Genomic DNA, 17,893 nt, shown 5'->3' on the forward strand with positions numbered 1-17,893 from the left:
CTTGCAAATTGTGACCTCTGACCCCACACCAGCACACCAGGCCTTTCTGTTATAATATGGAGGGCAACAGAATTAATAGGTAATACACATATTTTCCTCAGAAGAGTAGACTCTACACATGGTAATCTGTCTGATGTGCAGAGCAGCCAACAGCGGCTGAGGACTGTATTGTGCACATGGCCCTGAAAATTTCTGCTGCATCATGGAAAGCATTGGCCCTGTCAAACAGCTGACTTCAGTGGGCCCTTGTTGTATATTTAACATAGAACATTGGCACTAAATAAAGTAAAGGTGGTGACACACTGGCAAATCTGAGCAATGTGGATGACGAACGTCTGTGGGTGGTTGCCACAAAAAATGGCCTGGCCACACTGATGTAGAACATTTTTTGTGGAAATAGGGACTTTTCATTGTTGCTGATTCTACCGTCTACTTTTTATTTGGGAGGCAGAACCGGCTCACGAGAGGAGGCGCAAAGTCTTTATTTGTTCTTCTCTCGCTGGCTCTCCTTCCTGTTTTGTTTTTCTTGTCACAGCAGGATGCATGGGGAGGGAAAATTGTAAATGTCGACACAATGTGACCATCATCTACCGTATGAATGTGTTTGAAGTTTGATCTGAGAAGAACAGCTTCTCTAAAGATTTGACTCAGAACTGACCAAACGTTCTCCTTTTGGATTTCACCATGTTGCATTTCCACGCATAAAATGTGAGCCTCCAGCTTTCATCCCCTGCTGATAGTTTTTAATGCAGCTCAGGCAGCCATCCATTCCTAATGCTCCATGGGATACTGATGCAGCACAAGCGTAACTCACTGCTGCAGCAAACGGCTTAAAGATACTGTATGTACGTGAATTATTTACGCAACTTGTTTCATGCTGTGTCTGTAGTAATGCACCAGGGGAATGAGGTGTCAGCAATAAAATGCAACATAAAGATAATGGAACGGCTATCCATAAGGCGTTTTATCAAATGATATATAACAGTAGAACATCCTGATGACACTTTGAGCTGAAACAGAATTTTTTGCTCTTTAAAGATTAAATAACTGCTCGCAAATATTCAGGAAATAATAACCTGTTCTTCATTTTAAAACAAAGTGGCTAAATGACTGAAACGCATTCTTCCTAATACAGACCTTTCCTTTCCCTTTTTATAGTTGTATGCCCCCCAGCCTCAGTCCAGTCTTCAGTGTCTCTCATGGGAACGGGTTCTGCGAAAGCAATTTCCATGTGATCTTTAAAAGTCCATCCCAATGGACAAACTGATCTCTGCTGACTTATTTTCACTTCACTTGACAGCAGAAGGCTTCGAGTCAAGCTGCGAGACATAGAGAGAGACTAATGTGGGACAACATTATACAACATATATATAGTGCTCTTTTCCAAGAGCTGTAAGCAGTTGGTATTCTGTAAGAGAAACAGGATCATCGGGACTGAAACAAGTCACTGTTCCCACAGCCAAACGCCTATCAATTAACACTCTTCTTGTAATGGTTGACCCCACTTCAACACTCAACGTTTGCTTGTAGTTTTATGAGTAAGGAAATTGATTCAACAAGTTTTTTTAGACCTCAGGAATACACTGAATATAAACTTAACTTTTTTTTTGTTTACAAGAACACTCCACTGGGCCCCTTTAATACCTCCATACATTATTTATATGCATTATGACACAATGCAGACTCTTTCTGCCCCAGCTCCCATCTATTGTACACAGTATTTACAAAGTCCAGCAACCTTGAATCATATTTTGATGGCAGTTGAATGGAAAAGAGTCAGTCCATTCTGTAAGTGCACAAATAAAACATGATACAATTGTCTAGTCACAGCTCACCTCAACAACTGATCTCATCGACTAAGGGGACAGACAGCTCTGGAATTCTGATTACCCCAAGCCAAGTTTCATGACACCCTGATCCAAAAATGTAATGTGACACTTTATTTATTCTTTTGTGAGAAGCAGTCTTTTCTCTTGGCACGCCACTAGTGTCCTGCTCAAGGAGCCACCGCAGAATGACATGTTACGACCCATGAACTTCACGCCAACCGTCTCCTCATATCAAGCCACTGTTATCTGTTTTGTGGAGTATCTGGTGTGTCTGATGTGTCTGGGTGCTATGTCAAGATATGATGTGAATATGAGAACAATAAACTGTGGGAAAGCTCTTTGAACCATAGACAAAAGGAAAAAGGGAAGCCAATGCGGAAGTGCCTTTAACCTGCATTCTATCTATTTTCCAGCATGGTGCGATTCCACCGGTTGCAAAAAGAAGTTTCTATAGAAGTTAATGCGAAAATGACCCTACTTCTCACTTGATTTATCTCAATATAAACTCCATTACCTCAATAAACCCTTTCATAATGAGTTCACTACTTTCACGTCTTTGTTAATACAGCATGATGTTAATTGTTTTTAAATGATGGTCCCATTTATTTTTTAAATTGACGATAAAGCAAAGGATGCTTTAAGGCCTGGCTACATGCCGACCTGTCAATCAGGACAGAGGCTTAGCATTGCTAACCATGGCACTTTATCAGCTTTCCTTTTAAAATGCAGTTTTTTGTTGTAGTGATTTTACTGTGATTTACTCATTAGAACAACTTGAAACGTGGGTGAACTCCAGGAGGATGAAAAATCATGTTGGATCTGTTTTTGTAAGGGCTAATCAAGGAGAGATTTGCTTAGATTTGTTCAGACACACACTCATCCTAGTGTGGCACACACCACCAAGCTCTCCCCACTGATGAATCAAACACCTCCAATAAAGCCTCAGAGCCAGGCCTTTTAATCCCACCTACAGCTGGTGAAGCTCAAGGTGCCAGGAGGTCTCTGCTAGCCTGAAAAGCCAGACCCTCATCAAGATGTAGGGTCTGGGAACTCAACATTGACAGGGCTCAATCCGAGGGGCGGGATAAATGGTTGTCTTTCAGATTCGCTCTGCACGTAATAGGACAGCGCTACAACCAGGCACAGCAACGAAGAAAGTAGCAAAGCTAGTTGATAGATTAATTGATTCGATTTTTGACATATCCGGTCGGCAAAACTCCGAACACATCTTCCTTTTTTAAGAATGATTTCCGTGCAGTTCTTTGTTCTTTTTTCAAAGAAAATCTTAACTCCAAGTCTTCCAGAAGACCCCTGTTCCTAGCAGCAGCAGTCATAAGCCCGCCCACCAACTCTATTGTCCTGACTACAGTTTGGGTTTTCCAGCTCGCAAGCCAACGGAGAGTGCCTAGTGTAAAATAAATTTGCTGCCTCTAGGGCGCGTCCAGATTTCTAGGCTATGTCTCTGCCCCACTACCCCCAAACTGTCAATCACCCTGAAAGAAAAGAAGTTTGGAGCAAGCTGCTCCGCTGCAGCAAAGTCAAAATATTACCAAGGTTTTTGCTGTAATGCAGCATACAAATACAGCCAAAGGTAACCTTCGTGATACCTTCTTAGCAGTTCAACCAAAAAGTGATATCACGATTGTTATATTGGAATGATGTTCAAAGTGCAGAAAGAGGTCAAACATTATGAATGAAAGGGCATTCCCAACATGTTCAACAAGCATTGGTATGACCATAGATGTGTAGAAGAATTCTTACACAATCGGTTTACCCAAAACTTGTTGATCAATCTGTTGGTCAGCCACCATCTTGTTGGCTTACAACAGATTACCAGCACCAGAAGGCTGCGGCTCTCCGTCTCCTATGGTACCTCCTTAAACAGATTAACCTGTCACTTCTAGTCACACGCCAAACCCCAAGCCTTTTAAAGCTGCATCTGGAGCGTGCTGGGTTGTCCTTCTGTCGGCCGAAATATTTACTCACAGGAGGGAGGTTTGTGGGAGTCTTGGAGGAATTCCTCAACACCTGTTGATCCATTTTATGTTCATTGTAGTCAATTAAGTGTCAGGACATAATGGGAGAAATGGTTAAGTTACATCTTTGAATGGCTTATACAGCCCAAAAGCAAAAGTAGTTGATTTGTAATACAGAGAAAAGCAGATAGCATTCCTTAAGGTAATAATAAATAAATGCAGCTGTAGGCTTAATTTATTCATAACCTGTGAGTAACTGCAGACCTTAATGAATGGTGGTGCTCGGTGAGAGCTATGCTAGCCCTTTTTACTTTAACTATGCTGACCACCACATACCAACGCATCATCAAACTACAGATGTCAGCGCAGGACGTCCCGTCTGTGCACGTGATAATAACGTTGGCATTTGTGGGAAATAATAACGTATGGGTCCGAGTCTCACAGTTAAAGCTCAAGTGAAAATGCTTTATTGGCCTGCCATTTTACTGTTTTCTCTCCCTCTCTCCCACTCCACTGAGTACGTTTCCAAACTGAGGCACGAGTGCCGGCCTGGTAACTTGACCTCCTCCCTCAGCCGTCCTCCCTGCCAGTAGGAACTGTATGACACTGCTAAGGATTTTCATGGACACGCTGCCCTTTCGGAAATTCCCTGGCCGCAACCAATACTACCCGTCGTGCAACACCAGCGTCCCCTCAAGGCAGTATCACTGCACAGGAGCGGATGAATTATCACGGCAGCTTTGATGTGGTGGGTAGATTGACCACGGGGTGTGTTACCGCCGCCAGGGCCATATCATGTTTGCCCTCGTCAGCAAATTCTATTGAAACGCATGGGTGATTTATTGTAAGTCTGCAAAACACAAGTTTGACTTTGAGCTCAAATGCATCTGTTTAAGCAACAATACACAGCGCCGTGTGCGAATGAACTTTGTAGTTTAGATCTGTTGTCTCCTGGCCAAATAAATTCAACCCAATTAGAGCAAATTCAATCCAGTGAGATTAAAATACGATCAACAGACATTCCCTTTGACCCCCAGAGCCTCTGTTGTCTCTCTCTTCTGGCGTCTAATCTCTGTTTCTGTCTAATTGGCAAAACCTTGCAGAAAAGCTGCCACGACGCAGATTACATCCCGCTCACTGATTGTTCTGCAAATCCACTCAAATGAGACGTTTCAGTGCATCTGTACTTTTTAAGATATTGTTCGCAGCGAACTGCACAATGGGCTGTATCTTTCCAGAAAACCAGAACATCATATAATCCAGAAAAGTTTTTTAATGTAATGCTTTTTGTTATAATACCAGACTAATCAACAGTTTTTAAGACATATTCTAAATATATTGCACATATCACTTTGCATTTTTAAGTATTCTTTTTTTTTTTCTTCAGGTGATACTCCAAAATGCTGACTAACCCTTAATACACAGAGATTCAACCTTTTCACATTTGCCTTCAACATGAAAGGGAATAAATGAAAGGGATGAATAATGGCTTTTTTTTTTAGCATGTACACACACACACACACACACACATCCCCTGACACACACAGCCTGTCAAAGCCCAGCTCCAGTCTTACCTCTTGCAGCGAAGCTTCAGCCCTTTGTGCTGTTGTGCCTCTGCAGTGCCACAGGCTGTGCCTTCAGCCTGACGTCGCAGAGAAAACGTTATCCTCAGTGTTTGCTCTGCTCTCCTTCCCGATGGTTTTCTCTCCTCCGTCGCGTCCTCAGCTGGCCTCTCGTACAATCCAGGTGGTCTGATGAGGTGGGAGAAAAGAAGAGGAGAAGGAAGAGCGTGTCCTGAAAGCTTGAGGGAGCTGCTGTGTGTGTGGCTGGGGACTGTAAAGACAGACTGTGTGTGTGTGTGTGTGTGTGTGTGTGTGTGTGTGTGTGTGTGTGTGTGTGTGTGTGTGTGTGTGTGTGTCTGAGAAAGAGAGCAGAGAGCAGAGAGGGAGAGACACAACCTGCCATGCAGATATCAGCCCTGTTGCAGTTAAATTTAAACCACCCTCCCTTCTGACACCTTGAGCCACGGCTGCCCTCCTTCTCCAGCACACACACAAAGACACACTTGGATGCAAGCACACACACAGAGCTCTGACAATACCATATGGCCCTTGATAGAAGACTTAGCCCTCAGGAGTCTGTGGATGTGACTGTCCCCCAAGGAAAGAAAGAACGAGGGGGGGTGGCAAGGGCAATATTTAAACAGGAATTTAAAAAAATAATAATTCAGTTGTTGGTAGGAAAATGACAGAACAAATGGTACCAAAACTGTGATGTTAAGCATTCGTTTTACCCTGCAGTCAGACTGCTCGCACTGTTTAGATAAAATATGATAAGTCACATAATATATTGTTTCATGTATCATGTCCATGTTCCTAGTCGTTGAACACTTTGTGATATTAAAAAAGTGCTCGATTCGACAGTTTAAAGTCGACATATTAAGGTTTTTAATAATATTTTTTTATTTTCTATCATATCTACAATGTTATGTTGGATTATTTATTTCAAATAATGAGGTAAAGAAATCCCTGTGAACGTTCAGATTTCCAACTGTTCTGAACACTCCGGTTTCAACAGTTTTTACTATTCTCGGCTAGGTGTCAAGTAAACACTTAGCCAGCCGTCTATGGAATGTAGAAAGTGTAGAAAGTGCTGCTAAATTCTATTAGTGTCCACTGCTAACTATAGTAGCTACATGCTAACAGCAGTAAAAGATGTCATCTTGGCTACCAGTGTTGTTACATTCTCCCCAATTTTGGGTCACATTACTGCTGAAACATGTCCGATTGGGTAGTATTTGGTGCAGAAGCCTTTATCTTTTATTTTTGACAGTCAAAAGTGCTGCTTCGTTCTTCTACAATCTAACGTTAGCCAACAGCTAAATATTAAGTAGCTGCATGCTAACGCCAGATAGCAGACCCCAATTCCGGGTCACATTACTGTTGGGACATGTCTGGCTGTGTAGTATTTGGTTTAGAAGCCTTTATTGGTGATTTTTCAAAGTCCTGCTATATACTCCGTTGCAGTAGCTCCAGCTGAGCGGAGATTCCAGGAGACGAGTTGCAGAAACACCCTGGCCAATCAGAGCAGACTGGGCTTTTATGGGAGGGGGGCTTAAAGAGACAGACGCTCCAACAGAGCGTTTCATACAGAGAGTGAATACAGGAGCAGCAGCCACGGGCAGTATAAGAAAAATAAAGTGTTTTTTGAAAATTAAAGCATTTAAACACGTTCTAGTAGAATCACAAAATACAAGTATGAACCTGAAAATGCTATATAATAGTTCCCCTTTAAAACAAAAAGGAACCCGAGACATTGACTGTTTTATTCCACGCATTCTTCATCGTCAAACCCTGGTAGGCACCATTACCCACAGTGTAACTCGAACACCAACAGTTTGGTTGCAGATTTGGGTGTGTTATGCTAGTAGCAGTAGCAGTGAAGCCTTGAGCTGCTAGCCTTAAGCAGAGATGAAGAGTGACTCACTTCTTTTTAACTCTACACAATCAGATGTTTTTTCATGTTAAAGGCTGTAGTCTTCAGTCCCAGCCGACGCTGACTCACTTTAGGCAATTTATCAGATTTTGCGCAGCTCCCTCTGGAGCCACAAAAGGCTTTATATTTACAACTCACATATGCAGTAGTAGTACTCCCTAAGACAGGTAAGCAGTATTTGATGTGTAAAATCTGTGGAGTCATTTTTTCACCTTGGAGTGGGGTGGGGTTGCACCAAAAATAGGTACCCCTTATGTTAGTGCAGACCGCTGCACTGGTTTAAAAACTGGGTTATTTTGTGATGCAGTCTGAAGGTAACAGACGGTTGAGTCACAGGCAGTGTCTTTCTTGCAGCAGAAGTCAGAGCCATAATAGAAATATGGGCTTTCTATTCAATGGACAAGAAAAATATCAGATCAAGATAACCAAATAAGGATTGACCTATGTATATGTGAAAATGTGGATGTGTGTGTGTGTGTGTGTGTGTGTGTGTGTGTGTGTGTGTGTGTGTGTGTGTGTGTGTGCGCACATGCGTGCGTGTGCGTGACCTGAATTGCGTCAAGACTCAACCGGAGTCCTCCACCTGTCATTGGTTTCTCTCCTTGACATACTGCCGTAAATCTTTGGGTCAACTATCTTTTCTTTCACCTTTATTGGTGTGTGTGTGTGCGTGTGTATTTGCATGTGTGTGTGTGTGTGTGTGTGTGTGTGTGTGTGTGTGTGTGTGTGTGTGTGTGTGTGTGTGTGTGTGTGTGTGTGTTTATGCGTGCGTGTGACAGAGAGAATTGTTGGGGTGAGTATGTTTTTCCCAGCACAAAAGATTAAACTGTTATGACAAAGAAAAGCATCAAATCATCCCGTGTAAGAAGTTGGAACCAGCAAACCTTTGGGATTTTTGCCAAGAAAATGACAGAATTTATTATTTCAGTTACATAATAGGTTAATTGTTCGCCTAGCTCTCCTATAAACTGATCCCAAGTTGTCAGTTGTTTTTCCTCTAATTCTATATGTAGCCCATGTCTCTACAACAGTTAAAGGGTAACTATTTACTATTACTGTTTTTTCCAACCTGGACCCTATTTTCCTATGTTTTGGAAGGCTTGTATCATGTGGACGCGCGACCGTTTTGTTGTCATTACTTAGAATTCCTCATGGGGGCGGCAGAAACTACGCACTATAGCTTTAAGCATTTTAAAAGCTACATGAAGTAAGGTAAGTTCCAACTTTTAACTCACTATGCAATTAGACTCCATGCATGTATAATGTAGTCAAACATACAAGTAAAGAGTTCCTGGTGGTACCTAGAGTCTCTAAAAGTAGAATGGCTCCTCTCCTATGGAACCAGCTCCCGATCTGGGTTCGGGGGGCAGAAACTGTAATCGCTTTCAAGAATGAACTTAAAACTCTTCTATTTGATAAAGCTTATAGTTAGGGAGTGAGGAGTTGCAGTGTTCACCTAACTGGCCCACCTGCTTCTCTTCATAATTGTTAGATTAATAATACATAACAAAGTAGAGGGACGCAGGCCAGCCAAGCCCGATCCGGCAGGGGGAGAGTTCTAAGCCCGAAAAAGCTACCTCTCCTTATGACCTGTCTCTCTTAGTTACGCTGTTATAGTTATGCTGTTATAGTTCTAGACTGCCGGGGGACTTCCTTCCTTTGACACACTGACCTGCTCTCTCCTCTCCCTTTATATTACCGTACTATTACTATTTGTGTGTATCCCGTCCCAGAAATGCTTGTTACTAATCCTAGCTTCTGGGGAGTTTACTCCCCGGAGTCCTTATGTTTTTTTTCCCCCAGCGTATTTCCTTGGAGAACGTTGGCACCAAGATCCTGGTTCCAGCTGTCGCCGTGGTCCTGCTGCACTCCCTGCTGAGCTCAGCGGTGCCCTGCAATGTCATGCTACTGAACCCTGCAGCTTCCCGCTACATCCAGTCACTGTTCCATTATTAATGTGACTATTATTGCCACTGTTCATCACACCCCCAACCGGCCTGTCAGACACCGCCTACCAAGAGCCTGGGTCTGTCCGAGGTTTCTTCCCAAGAGGGAGTTTTTCCTCGCCACTGTCGCACTGCTTGCTCTTGAGGGAATTACTGGAATTGTTGGAATTGTTGGGGCTTTGTAAATTATAGAGTGTGGTCTCGACCTACTCTATCTGTAAAGTGTCTCGAGATAACCTATGTTATGATTTTATACTATAAATAAAATTGAATTGAATTGAATTGAATTAAAAGCACATAAACAAACCTGAGTTCCCGCTCAGATTTTACTACATATAAAGATATGTAGTAAAATCTGTGCGGGAACATTTGTTGGTGAGAAGGGAAATTAAATAAGTAGCTTTATCCCAACATTATTATCAAGTCCAGACGTTTCACAGTGTAAGCCCCAGGCTGGACTAAGGCATGCAGTAACTTTACACTTGTCACTAATCACAAACATCACAAAATTAACCTCATTGACAGCTCTAAGAGCGGCACGACAGAAAGTGCAGGCCCAGGAGTTTCCAACTTTGCCATCTCTCATCACTTGCAGATGGTTGTGAGTGGGGGCGTGTGTTTATGATTTGGAAAACGTGTATGTGCACATGTGTGGGTATCCTGTTACTTTACTCTCATTATATTCATTCACTACCATATTAGGTCATGTAGTTTGTTTACTTAAAGAAAATTGGAAATTGATTGTAAGAGACCGGAGAGGTAGGTAGGAATACAAAGTAGATAAGTGCCATGAATATACACAAAAAAGTAAAATGAATCAAAGTTAGAAAGTACATTACACTGGACCAATATTTAATTTATTAATTTAGTAAAAAAGTTATTTGTTTTTTCCAAAATGGTTAAAGAAAAATAATATAGTTGAGATGTAAAGTTCATTCTTGACCTTGGAAACGATACAGCAGTTGTTCTGGAGCTTTTGGCAACATTTTCCATAGCAGGCAAAGACAACCAGGCAACTCAATCTGCTAAGGAGATGTGTGCTGCAGACACGGCACCTCTTCTCTGCTTCTCTTCATAGTCATCTGATTCATCTACCAACCCTTATAGGGAGGGCTCAGGTTTGCATTGGACCAGCTCATAGTTCTGCTGCTATAGGTCTAGATTGCTGGGGGACTTCCTTTGACACACTGATCTCCTTTCTCATTCCATCTGCGTGCATCCATGTCCCAGAAATGCTTGTTGCTAACTTACCTCCGGGGAGCTTATTCCCCGGAGTCCTTGTGTTTTCTCGCCTCACAGTTTTCCTTGGATTGGGGTGGCACCTAAATCATGGTTGCAGCCGTGGTCTTGCTCGATGCCCTGCTGTGCCCTACTTCGCCCCGCTATGCCCTGCTATGTCCTACTATGTCCTGCTACGCCTGAATCTGCTACAACTACTATTTATAGTCATAGTTCCACTATCTTTTTTGCTACTATAACTGCCACTGCTGTAATTATTATGAATCATATTCTCTACGTCTGTATATCTGTATCAGTGTCTGTGTCCAAACCGGCAGCTACAGATGGCGCCCACAAAGAGCCAGGATCTGTCCGAGGTTTCTGCCTAAAAGGAGGTTTTTCTTTCCGTTGCACCAAATGCTTGCTCGTGGGAAATTTTTGGGGTCTTTGTAAATTATAGAATGTGGTCTAGACCCACAAACAAACACGTCCAATACTCTCCATACCGAACTGCAGTAAATTGCATCATTTCTTTGGTGTTGGGGGTAACGCTCTCCATCTCTCTCCCAGTAAAACTAACCCATTTTTCCTATAGTCTCAGTAAGTCAGAACACCTGTCTCGGTCCAATCCTCTCTCTGCCTCCCATCCACAGCCACCCGGGTGCTGTTTTATCAGTCCCTTTACAACCTGTCTGCTCTGTCTGTTCAATACGCTACATGTCCGAGCAGCTGTGAAAGGGCCTTTTTGGGAAACTTCTCTCAGCAACCGGAGAGCTTTTACAGGACACAAAAGCCATTGTGGATTGGTTACATGTCGTTGCATGTGTGTAGACTTTTAGAAAGAGTGTCTGAATGACATCTGAGTGGATTTTGATGTCAATGAAATTGTGTTTGTACTGCAAAGGGGTTTTGGGGTCACTGTTTTTTTATTTATAATTAAAGCATGTGGAATAATGTGTCCAATTTCCAACACAAAGTCCCATTGTCCTCTGATTTAAGTAAATCATATGTATAGTAGACCTGAGCGATGTTTGCGAGCTAGATACTTTTGAGTTTTCTGTTCCAACACACCACACCACAATCAGTTTTTTTTCTTCAATTATGATGCAATGAAACGTGGCAGATTTACCTCAGAAAATTCTTGGTCTTTTTTTTTTAAATGGGTTCTCGATTTTGAGAGGCCTCCCGTGCAAAGTGATGGTTGCTAAGCTAGGTTTGGACAATAGCTGCACAGAAGACAGGTTTAAGAAACAGTCAACTGAATTAAATGTGTGGGTTTTTTTGTGCTGTCTGTCTAAGTGAAAACCCCATTTTACTTCCTCTTTAAGGACAAAAAAAAGTTCAGCAGTGGAACACTGCTGAACATTTCCTCCCAGTAAATAAAAACAGATACATGATAGAAAGAGACACTTACACCAGAGAGGAATTGTCGGTATGGGGAAGATGAGAAAAGTCATTTTGAATTTGATTTTTATTGAGGAATGATTTGTTAGCTGCAACGTAAAACCACGCAAATGTTTTCCACTTGGTCAATGCCAAGTCAGTGTCATAACCCACCAATTTATCTCACACAAAGATACAGCACACACACTCTCTGACCTCTTCCTCCTTCCTCTCTCCCTCGGTATTATGGGAGCGGGCAGTTTAAAAACAGAGGTATTTACGACTCAGCACTCTCCTCTAGAGTTCCTGGAGCTCCACAAACATGTGGGACTGGCAGTGTGACACCACCAGCTCAATTTAAATATAGACAGGGTTTTGGTTGGCTATCTGGGTATTTTTTATCAGGGTCCATCTGTCTGTCTGCACACTTGCCTGTCTGTCTGTCTGTCCGTCCACCTGTCTGTGTTGTGCAGTTAAAGCAGGACTGGAAAGAGAACTGGGACTGTGAAACTTACTCAGCACAACTTTTCGATAGAAAATCAGACACACAACAGCTTCTTTAATTTGGATTGTGATTACAACCCTGTTTCATAAATGTATTTCTTATTATAAAAAATTACTTTTTCTGGGATTTGGGGTGTTATTTTGTGTCTCTGGTGCTTCCACACGCATACAAACTTAGAAAAAAAAGGGTTGACCACAATCTACTAAAGAACTACTCACATGTCCCTGTTCTGCAGGTATTCCACGCAAAGTTGGAAGTGCGACCTCGGTTAGAAGAAGTCTCCCGGCTAATAATTCAATTCAATTCAATTTTATTGATAGTATCAAATCATAACAAGAGTTATCTCGAGACACTTTACAGATAGAGTAGGTCTAGACCACATTCTATAATTTCCAAAGCCCCAACAATTCCAGTAATTCCCTCATTAGCGACAGTGGAAAGAAAAACTCCCTTTTAGGAAGACACCTCGGCAGACCCAGACTCTTGATAGGTGGTGTCTGACCATACTACCTTGTAACTGACCAAAGTTGTTTAAACAGCTAGCTGATATGATCCTTACCTAGCTACTGCGCATGTGCGACTGCCAACAAAGATGTTACAGCAGTGAGATGTCTCACTCTGTAGCTAAAACACAGGGTGAAAAGAGGAGCTGCAGCAATGTGCAGTACAACTAAAAATATGGTGTTTTTTGAAAATCAAACCATGTAAACCTATTCTGGTACAACCTCAAATTGCAATTATGAACCTGAGCATAATATGGGCACTTTGATTCTACCTGTGCACTACAGGGGCGATTCTAAGATCAGACCTTTAGGGGGGCTCAGCCCCTAATGAGATACAGTGCCTTGCAAAAGTATTAACCCCCCTCCCCCTGCTAAATCAATAATTTAATAATTACAACGTCAGCTAACGTTTTTGGACACTATGATGGAACTAAACCTGACACTTTAAAAGTCACAGTAATAACGACCAGTTTGACACAAGGTTCTCAGCAATTTTAGTTGCTTACGTTTCAATTTGGGTTCTAATCTTGGCCATGACATGACCAACTTCTTCTCTGGGGACTACCAACGTTAAACTTCACAACCTCACTCCTTCTCTCTCTCTCTCTCTCGTCAGATCAGATAGAGACTCAGCCAAAGGCGGGAGTCTTGCACAACTACCTCCGGTTGGCCAAAACCACGTTTCTGTTGACCCTTTCCTTGACTGGGTTACAGGTGCATAGCATCGGCGACAGTGACACAGGATGTTAAACCTGTTTCAAGCCCTTTCAACCTGTAACTGTTTGTCCTCTGTCACTAACAGACAAATTCGCAAACTCACTAAAAGTGATTTTTATTTTTATAATTTTTAGGGGGGCTGAGATCGGAAAGTGTTTATGTGATTCCTTCTTCAGTGGTGGAGAATGTAGATCCTTTAATTAAAGTAAAAGTAACAAGTGAAGTCAAAGTCCTGAATTCAGAATGATCACCAAAATGTTCTTAACTTTATTTGAGGCATAGCTAATAAATGTATATTCTATTGGGTAGTTTAATCCTAGAAATGTTTTAAAATGCAAATATTTTGTCAGAGTATAATTTTTTTTTGGTATGCAAAATCTAAATCTGCAGAGTAACTATAGTTACTATAGTGACTATATCTGCCATATCTGTCAAATAATGGGACAGTATAATTAAAGTATAACATTTCCCTTTTATAATGCAGTATGAAATAACACAAAATGAAAGTACAAAATGTACTTAAGTTTAGCATTTGAGTAAATGTAAATGTAGTTACCTTTCACTATGGTCCTCGTGTAAAGATACTGTAATCAAATCACAGTTAAATTCTGCTATATACACCATAGCAACTGCAACAACAGCAGTAGTAGCAGTCTAGTAGTAGTAATATAAGTACTGCTACCTGTACTACGTACACATGTATGGGTATGTAAAAAAGTGCTGCTGCAAAAGTAAAAGGATCTGGTGCCATCTACTGGTCAAAAGGAGTATTCAGCTAACTTTGAGCAACAGGTGGAAACAATGATGCAGTGATTTTGAAAACACAAAAACTCCACCTGTTAAAAAAAAAAAAAAAGAAGGGCAGTGTGGATGAAAGAAACAGCAGAACTCTGCAGAGTTAAACTGGAAAAGATTTGTCTAATGAACAGCTGTAATTACAAGCCGCAGCTTGTAATTGTTTCTTTTTAATACGTGTTTTGACAAAGTCAAGATAACCTCATGTCAGGCGTGTCGAACGCACATTTAGTTCTGACAGGAAGCCGTCTTTCGTGGAGTTTTATCCCATCAGGTCGGCAGCTCCCCAGGACTCCTCCTTTGCCGAATGTAACTAAGCACCTGACTTTTTGTGATGAAGATTTGAATGAGGATACGGAGCCACAGCTGAAAATGGAGGTACATGGGCATTATTTAACATGCCCCTCTTTATGAAACACTTATTGTCATGACACTGTTCTCCTTGCACTCAACAGGCCGATACTAGAGATCAGGATGGCAATAACCAAAACGCGACGTTTGCTTTCAACAAAACTGGCACAAAAAAAGGTACCAAGTGATCCAGTTTGTATGATTCAGTGTGCTGCTTTCTGGCATATCAAACCTATTTGGATCTAAGCAGAGTTCAAGTAATAATGGTTTCCTTGTTTGGTTAATCTCGCTCAGAAAACCTTTCAGAACCATGTGATCCCAACTCCATGCTGAAAGGGATGAAGGGGTATCTGCTGACACCAAGTGACTTGGAGTTTATTGAAAAGATGGAAAAAGATAAACTTGTTAAAAAACTGCAGGTAATTTTGGCTTTCTTGCTGCTGCTGCTCAATTTACAACCATGTTTTTCAGACTGATTGCCAACCATTGTTGTATACGGTGTTCATGCAATGGGGTGTTTTGACTGTCCTCAGCAAGACCTGGAAAAGGTGCAGCGGTTGTTGCAAAATGAAATGATGTCCTTGGAGCTGGTGTGTGCTTCCAGGGTACAGGCGCAGGCTGTACTCGAAAATGTGAGTTTCTTTGAATTCCAATAAACGAGATCTTTTGCACGCAAAACCGTTTTTTTTTTTTTTTTTTTGTTATTTATTAAATTAGGTTAAAGACTGTTTTCCTCCAAAAGCAACCACGTGATGATTCCTTAGAGTTCTGTAGTTGATACTGTAGCAACATCTGACCTTCTTAACATCACAATAACTTTCTCTGAATGTTCTCTGAAGGCATTTTTACTAGCGTTTTATATTGGCCCTAAAATGGCATGATTTTCCAAAAAATGTGAAAGATTAAATGTGAAGTTAAGGATGATGGATCCTTTGAGATCATTCCTCTGGCATTTACAGTTTGTTGGATAACCTTGGATGGGAATTCATAAGCTTAAAACGCAAGCCTGCAGAATGATAGAATAACATGAAAACTTATATATATATATATATATATATATATATATATATATATATATATATATATATATATATATATATATATATATATATAAATATATATAAATTAAATAAATAAAAATAAAAAATAAATAAAAATAAATAAATTTAAATAAAAAACTGAAGTGTGCCGGTTCCTTGTCTTCATTTGTCCTGATTTTTCCGGCAGTTGCCGTCCTGTGAGGACCTCACTGAGTGGGTAAAGGTGGCCCTCAACATGACATCACCATCAACTGACTTAACAAACCTGGACTCCAAGTCTCTCCTGGCCATGGTGACGAAAGAAAACCTTCAAGGAGTCGCAGATAAGAAGGGTCTAGAGCTCACTCGGATGAAAAAGATGCTGGCCAACAAGTAATTAATGAGCTGTGGGCTCACATCTTGAGACACTTAAGACTTTTTTTTTTTTTTTTTTTTTTAAATCAGTTTTATCAAAGTACAATATTACCATAACGGATATGTGTGTAGTCTTGTATTTAGGAGCATTCATGTGCTCTGCAAGTTCAAACACACAAACTCTGACAGCTGATGGACTGAAGTTCAGACCTCATTGTGCTTTTCACAACACTGAATGTTTCCTGGGTTCAAATACTAATACAGTATGTATTCCTTCAAAATCAGAAAGAAGAAAGAGGCTCAAGAGAGAGGGCAGCTTGAAAAACAAATTGCCAGTGAACGGGTAAGAAGGGCTTTCAGCTCGTATAACCTTTTATTGCCCAGAAGTGACTTATTTATTCTTTTCAATGTTTTCTGCTTTCAGCTGAAGATCCAGGGCTTAATGAGCCAGTTATCAGACCTGAAATCTGAACTCTCACAACAAAAGGTGAGAATCTTATTTGATGTGATTTTATGAACATAACCGTTTTAGGTGTTTGGCTGAGTGGTGGAAAAACCCGCTGTGTCCAGTAACTGGAGGCTTTTAAGGATTTATTGTGCTTTAATGGAAAAACTACGGTTTCACAGGAAGCCTATAAAGATCTTGAACTACAGATTAAAACCAAAGACTCACCAGAAATCAAAGCGGAAGAAGCGGACACCTCGGAGGAACTACAAGCCGCTAAACGCAGAGGAAAGGGAACAACGCAGGCGGTTAAATCCACTGAAAACTTGCAAGGCACAAAAAAACAAAGTAGATCAACAAGGAGCAAACCCACAGACGGTAAAATGGACAGTCGGACGAGTGTGGAAGATGATCGCGCAGATAAGAACACAAGCGAAACTCTGAAGACGAAACGGACGCCCGGAGCTGCAGCAGAGGAGCCGACGAAGTCTGTTAAAGAAGCCAGAGGGCCACAGAAGAACGGTGAGAAACGGGAGTCAAATTCACAGGAGTCTGTTGGAGGTAGGAGAAAGCCGGCTCGACCCGCACGGACCACTGCTTCACGAGTGAAAAATCAAAGTCACGTGAAAACTGGGGAGTCCCATTCCACGTCCCAGCAGGCGGCTCCCTCGCAGGGAAGAAAGCAGGCTGCTGTAGCTGCAGGCGATGCTGCAGAGGAGGCCCGAAACACCGTTCTGAGGAGATCCAAGAGGATAGCCAGCAGAAGGTGACACCACACTGGAACTGTCTTGCCATAAAAGCAACGCTGGTGATCCTCTGGCTTCTTTAGTGCCACCGTGAGGTTGACTCAGTGACATTTCTGATGCCCCAGAATGTTGGGATGGTGAATGACTTAAGTCTTGTTGCTAAATTAATTCCTACAATGTGATTTTTTTTTTTTTTTTTTTTTTTTTTTTTTTTTTTTTAAGTTTGTTTATATAATGCTTTACCATAAAACCTGATTGTAGGAAAGTCTGTCTCAGTCTGTGAAGGGAGGTCAAAGGTCATGTGCACCATCATTGGTGCTGACCGAGGTTTAATTTTTAGTTTAAGGACCACTCTAGAAGACTGAATGCTTGTCAGCAAAGAGGCCTCAAGCCCCAAAACCCTCATGACGAATTGAAATTGAATGCGATTTTCTTTTTTTTTTCTTCTTCTTTTTTTTTTGTTATTAAATGAAATTCCTTCACACCTATTTTTTAAAACATTGACCCAGCTGACGCACACGTCATAAAATGTCTCTCTATTCATTCTTCTGATTTCTATTGTGATTGTTAATAAAAATCATAGATTGGTA

The 17,893-nt window shown here is 41.4% G+C and overlaps 2 protein-coding genes across 2 annotated transcripts in view; one reads left to right on the top strand and one right to left on the bottom strand.

Moving 5' to 3' along the window:
- filip1l (filamin A interacting protein 1-like) overlaps positions 1 to 5,658 on the bottom strand; it is a 79,164-nt gene extending 73,506 nt beyond the window's left edge. Inside the window, exon 1 of the mRNA XM_028571868.1 lies at positions 5,380 to 5,658. The gene's annotated coding sequence lies outside the window, so the exon portion shown is untranslated. The remainder of the gene's footprint in view (positions 1 to 5,379) is intronic.
- Positions 5,659 to 14,446: 8,788 nt separating this feature from the next.
- Positions 14,447 to 17,893, top strand: LOC114551149 (uncharacterized). The gene is made up of 8 exons (XM_028572272.1): positions 14,447 to 14,745; positions 14,823 to 14,895; positions 15,013 to 15,137; positions 15,252 to 15,350; positions 15,946 to 16,130; positions 16,398 to 16,455; positions 16,537 to 16,599; positions 16,740 to 17,893. Exons 1-8 carry the CDS (start codon positions 14,572 to 14,574, stop codon positions 17,325 to 17,327), a joined length of 1,365 nt encoding a protein of 454 aa, XP_028428073.1. The 5' UTR covers positions 14,447 to 14,571; the 3' UTR covers positions 17,328 to 17,893.

Source organism: Perca flavescens, chromosome 24 (genome assembly GCF_004354835.1).
Source record: "Perca flavescens isolate YP-PL-M2 chromosome 24, PFLA_1.0, whole genome shotgun sequence".
Taxonomy (NCBI): Eukaryota; Metazoa; Chordata; class Actinopteri; order Perciformes; family Percidae; genus Perca; species Perca flavescens.

Coding starts and splice junctions, on each gene's coding strand:
- LOC114551149 (XM_028572272.1), top strand. CDS start 14,572: ATGTCAGGCGTGTCGAACGCACATTTAGTTCTGACAGGAAGCCGTCTT. Junction 14,896..15,012: donor CAAAACTGGCACAAAAAAAG/GTACCAAGTGAT, acceptor AATCTCGCTCAG/AAAACCTTTCAGAACCATGT. Junction 16,131..16,397: donor AAAAAGATGCTGGCCAACAA/GTAATTAATGAG, acceptor CTTCAAAATCAG/AAAGAAGAAAGAGGCTCAAG.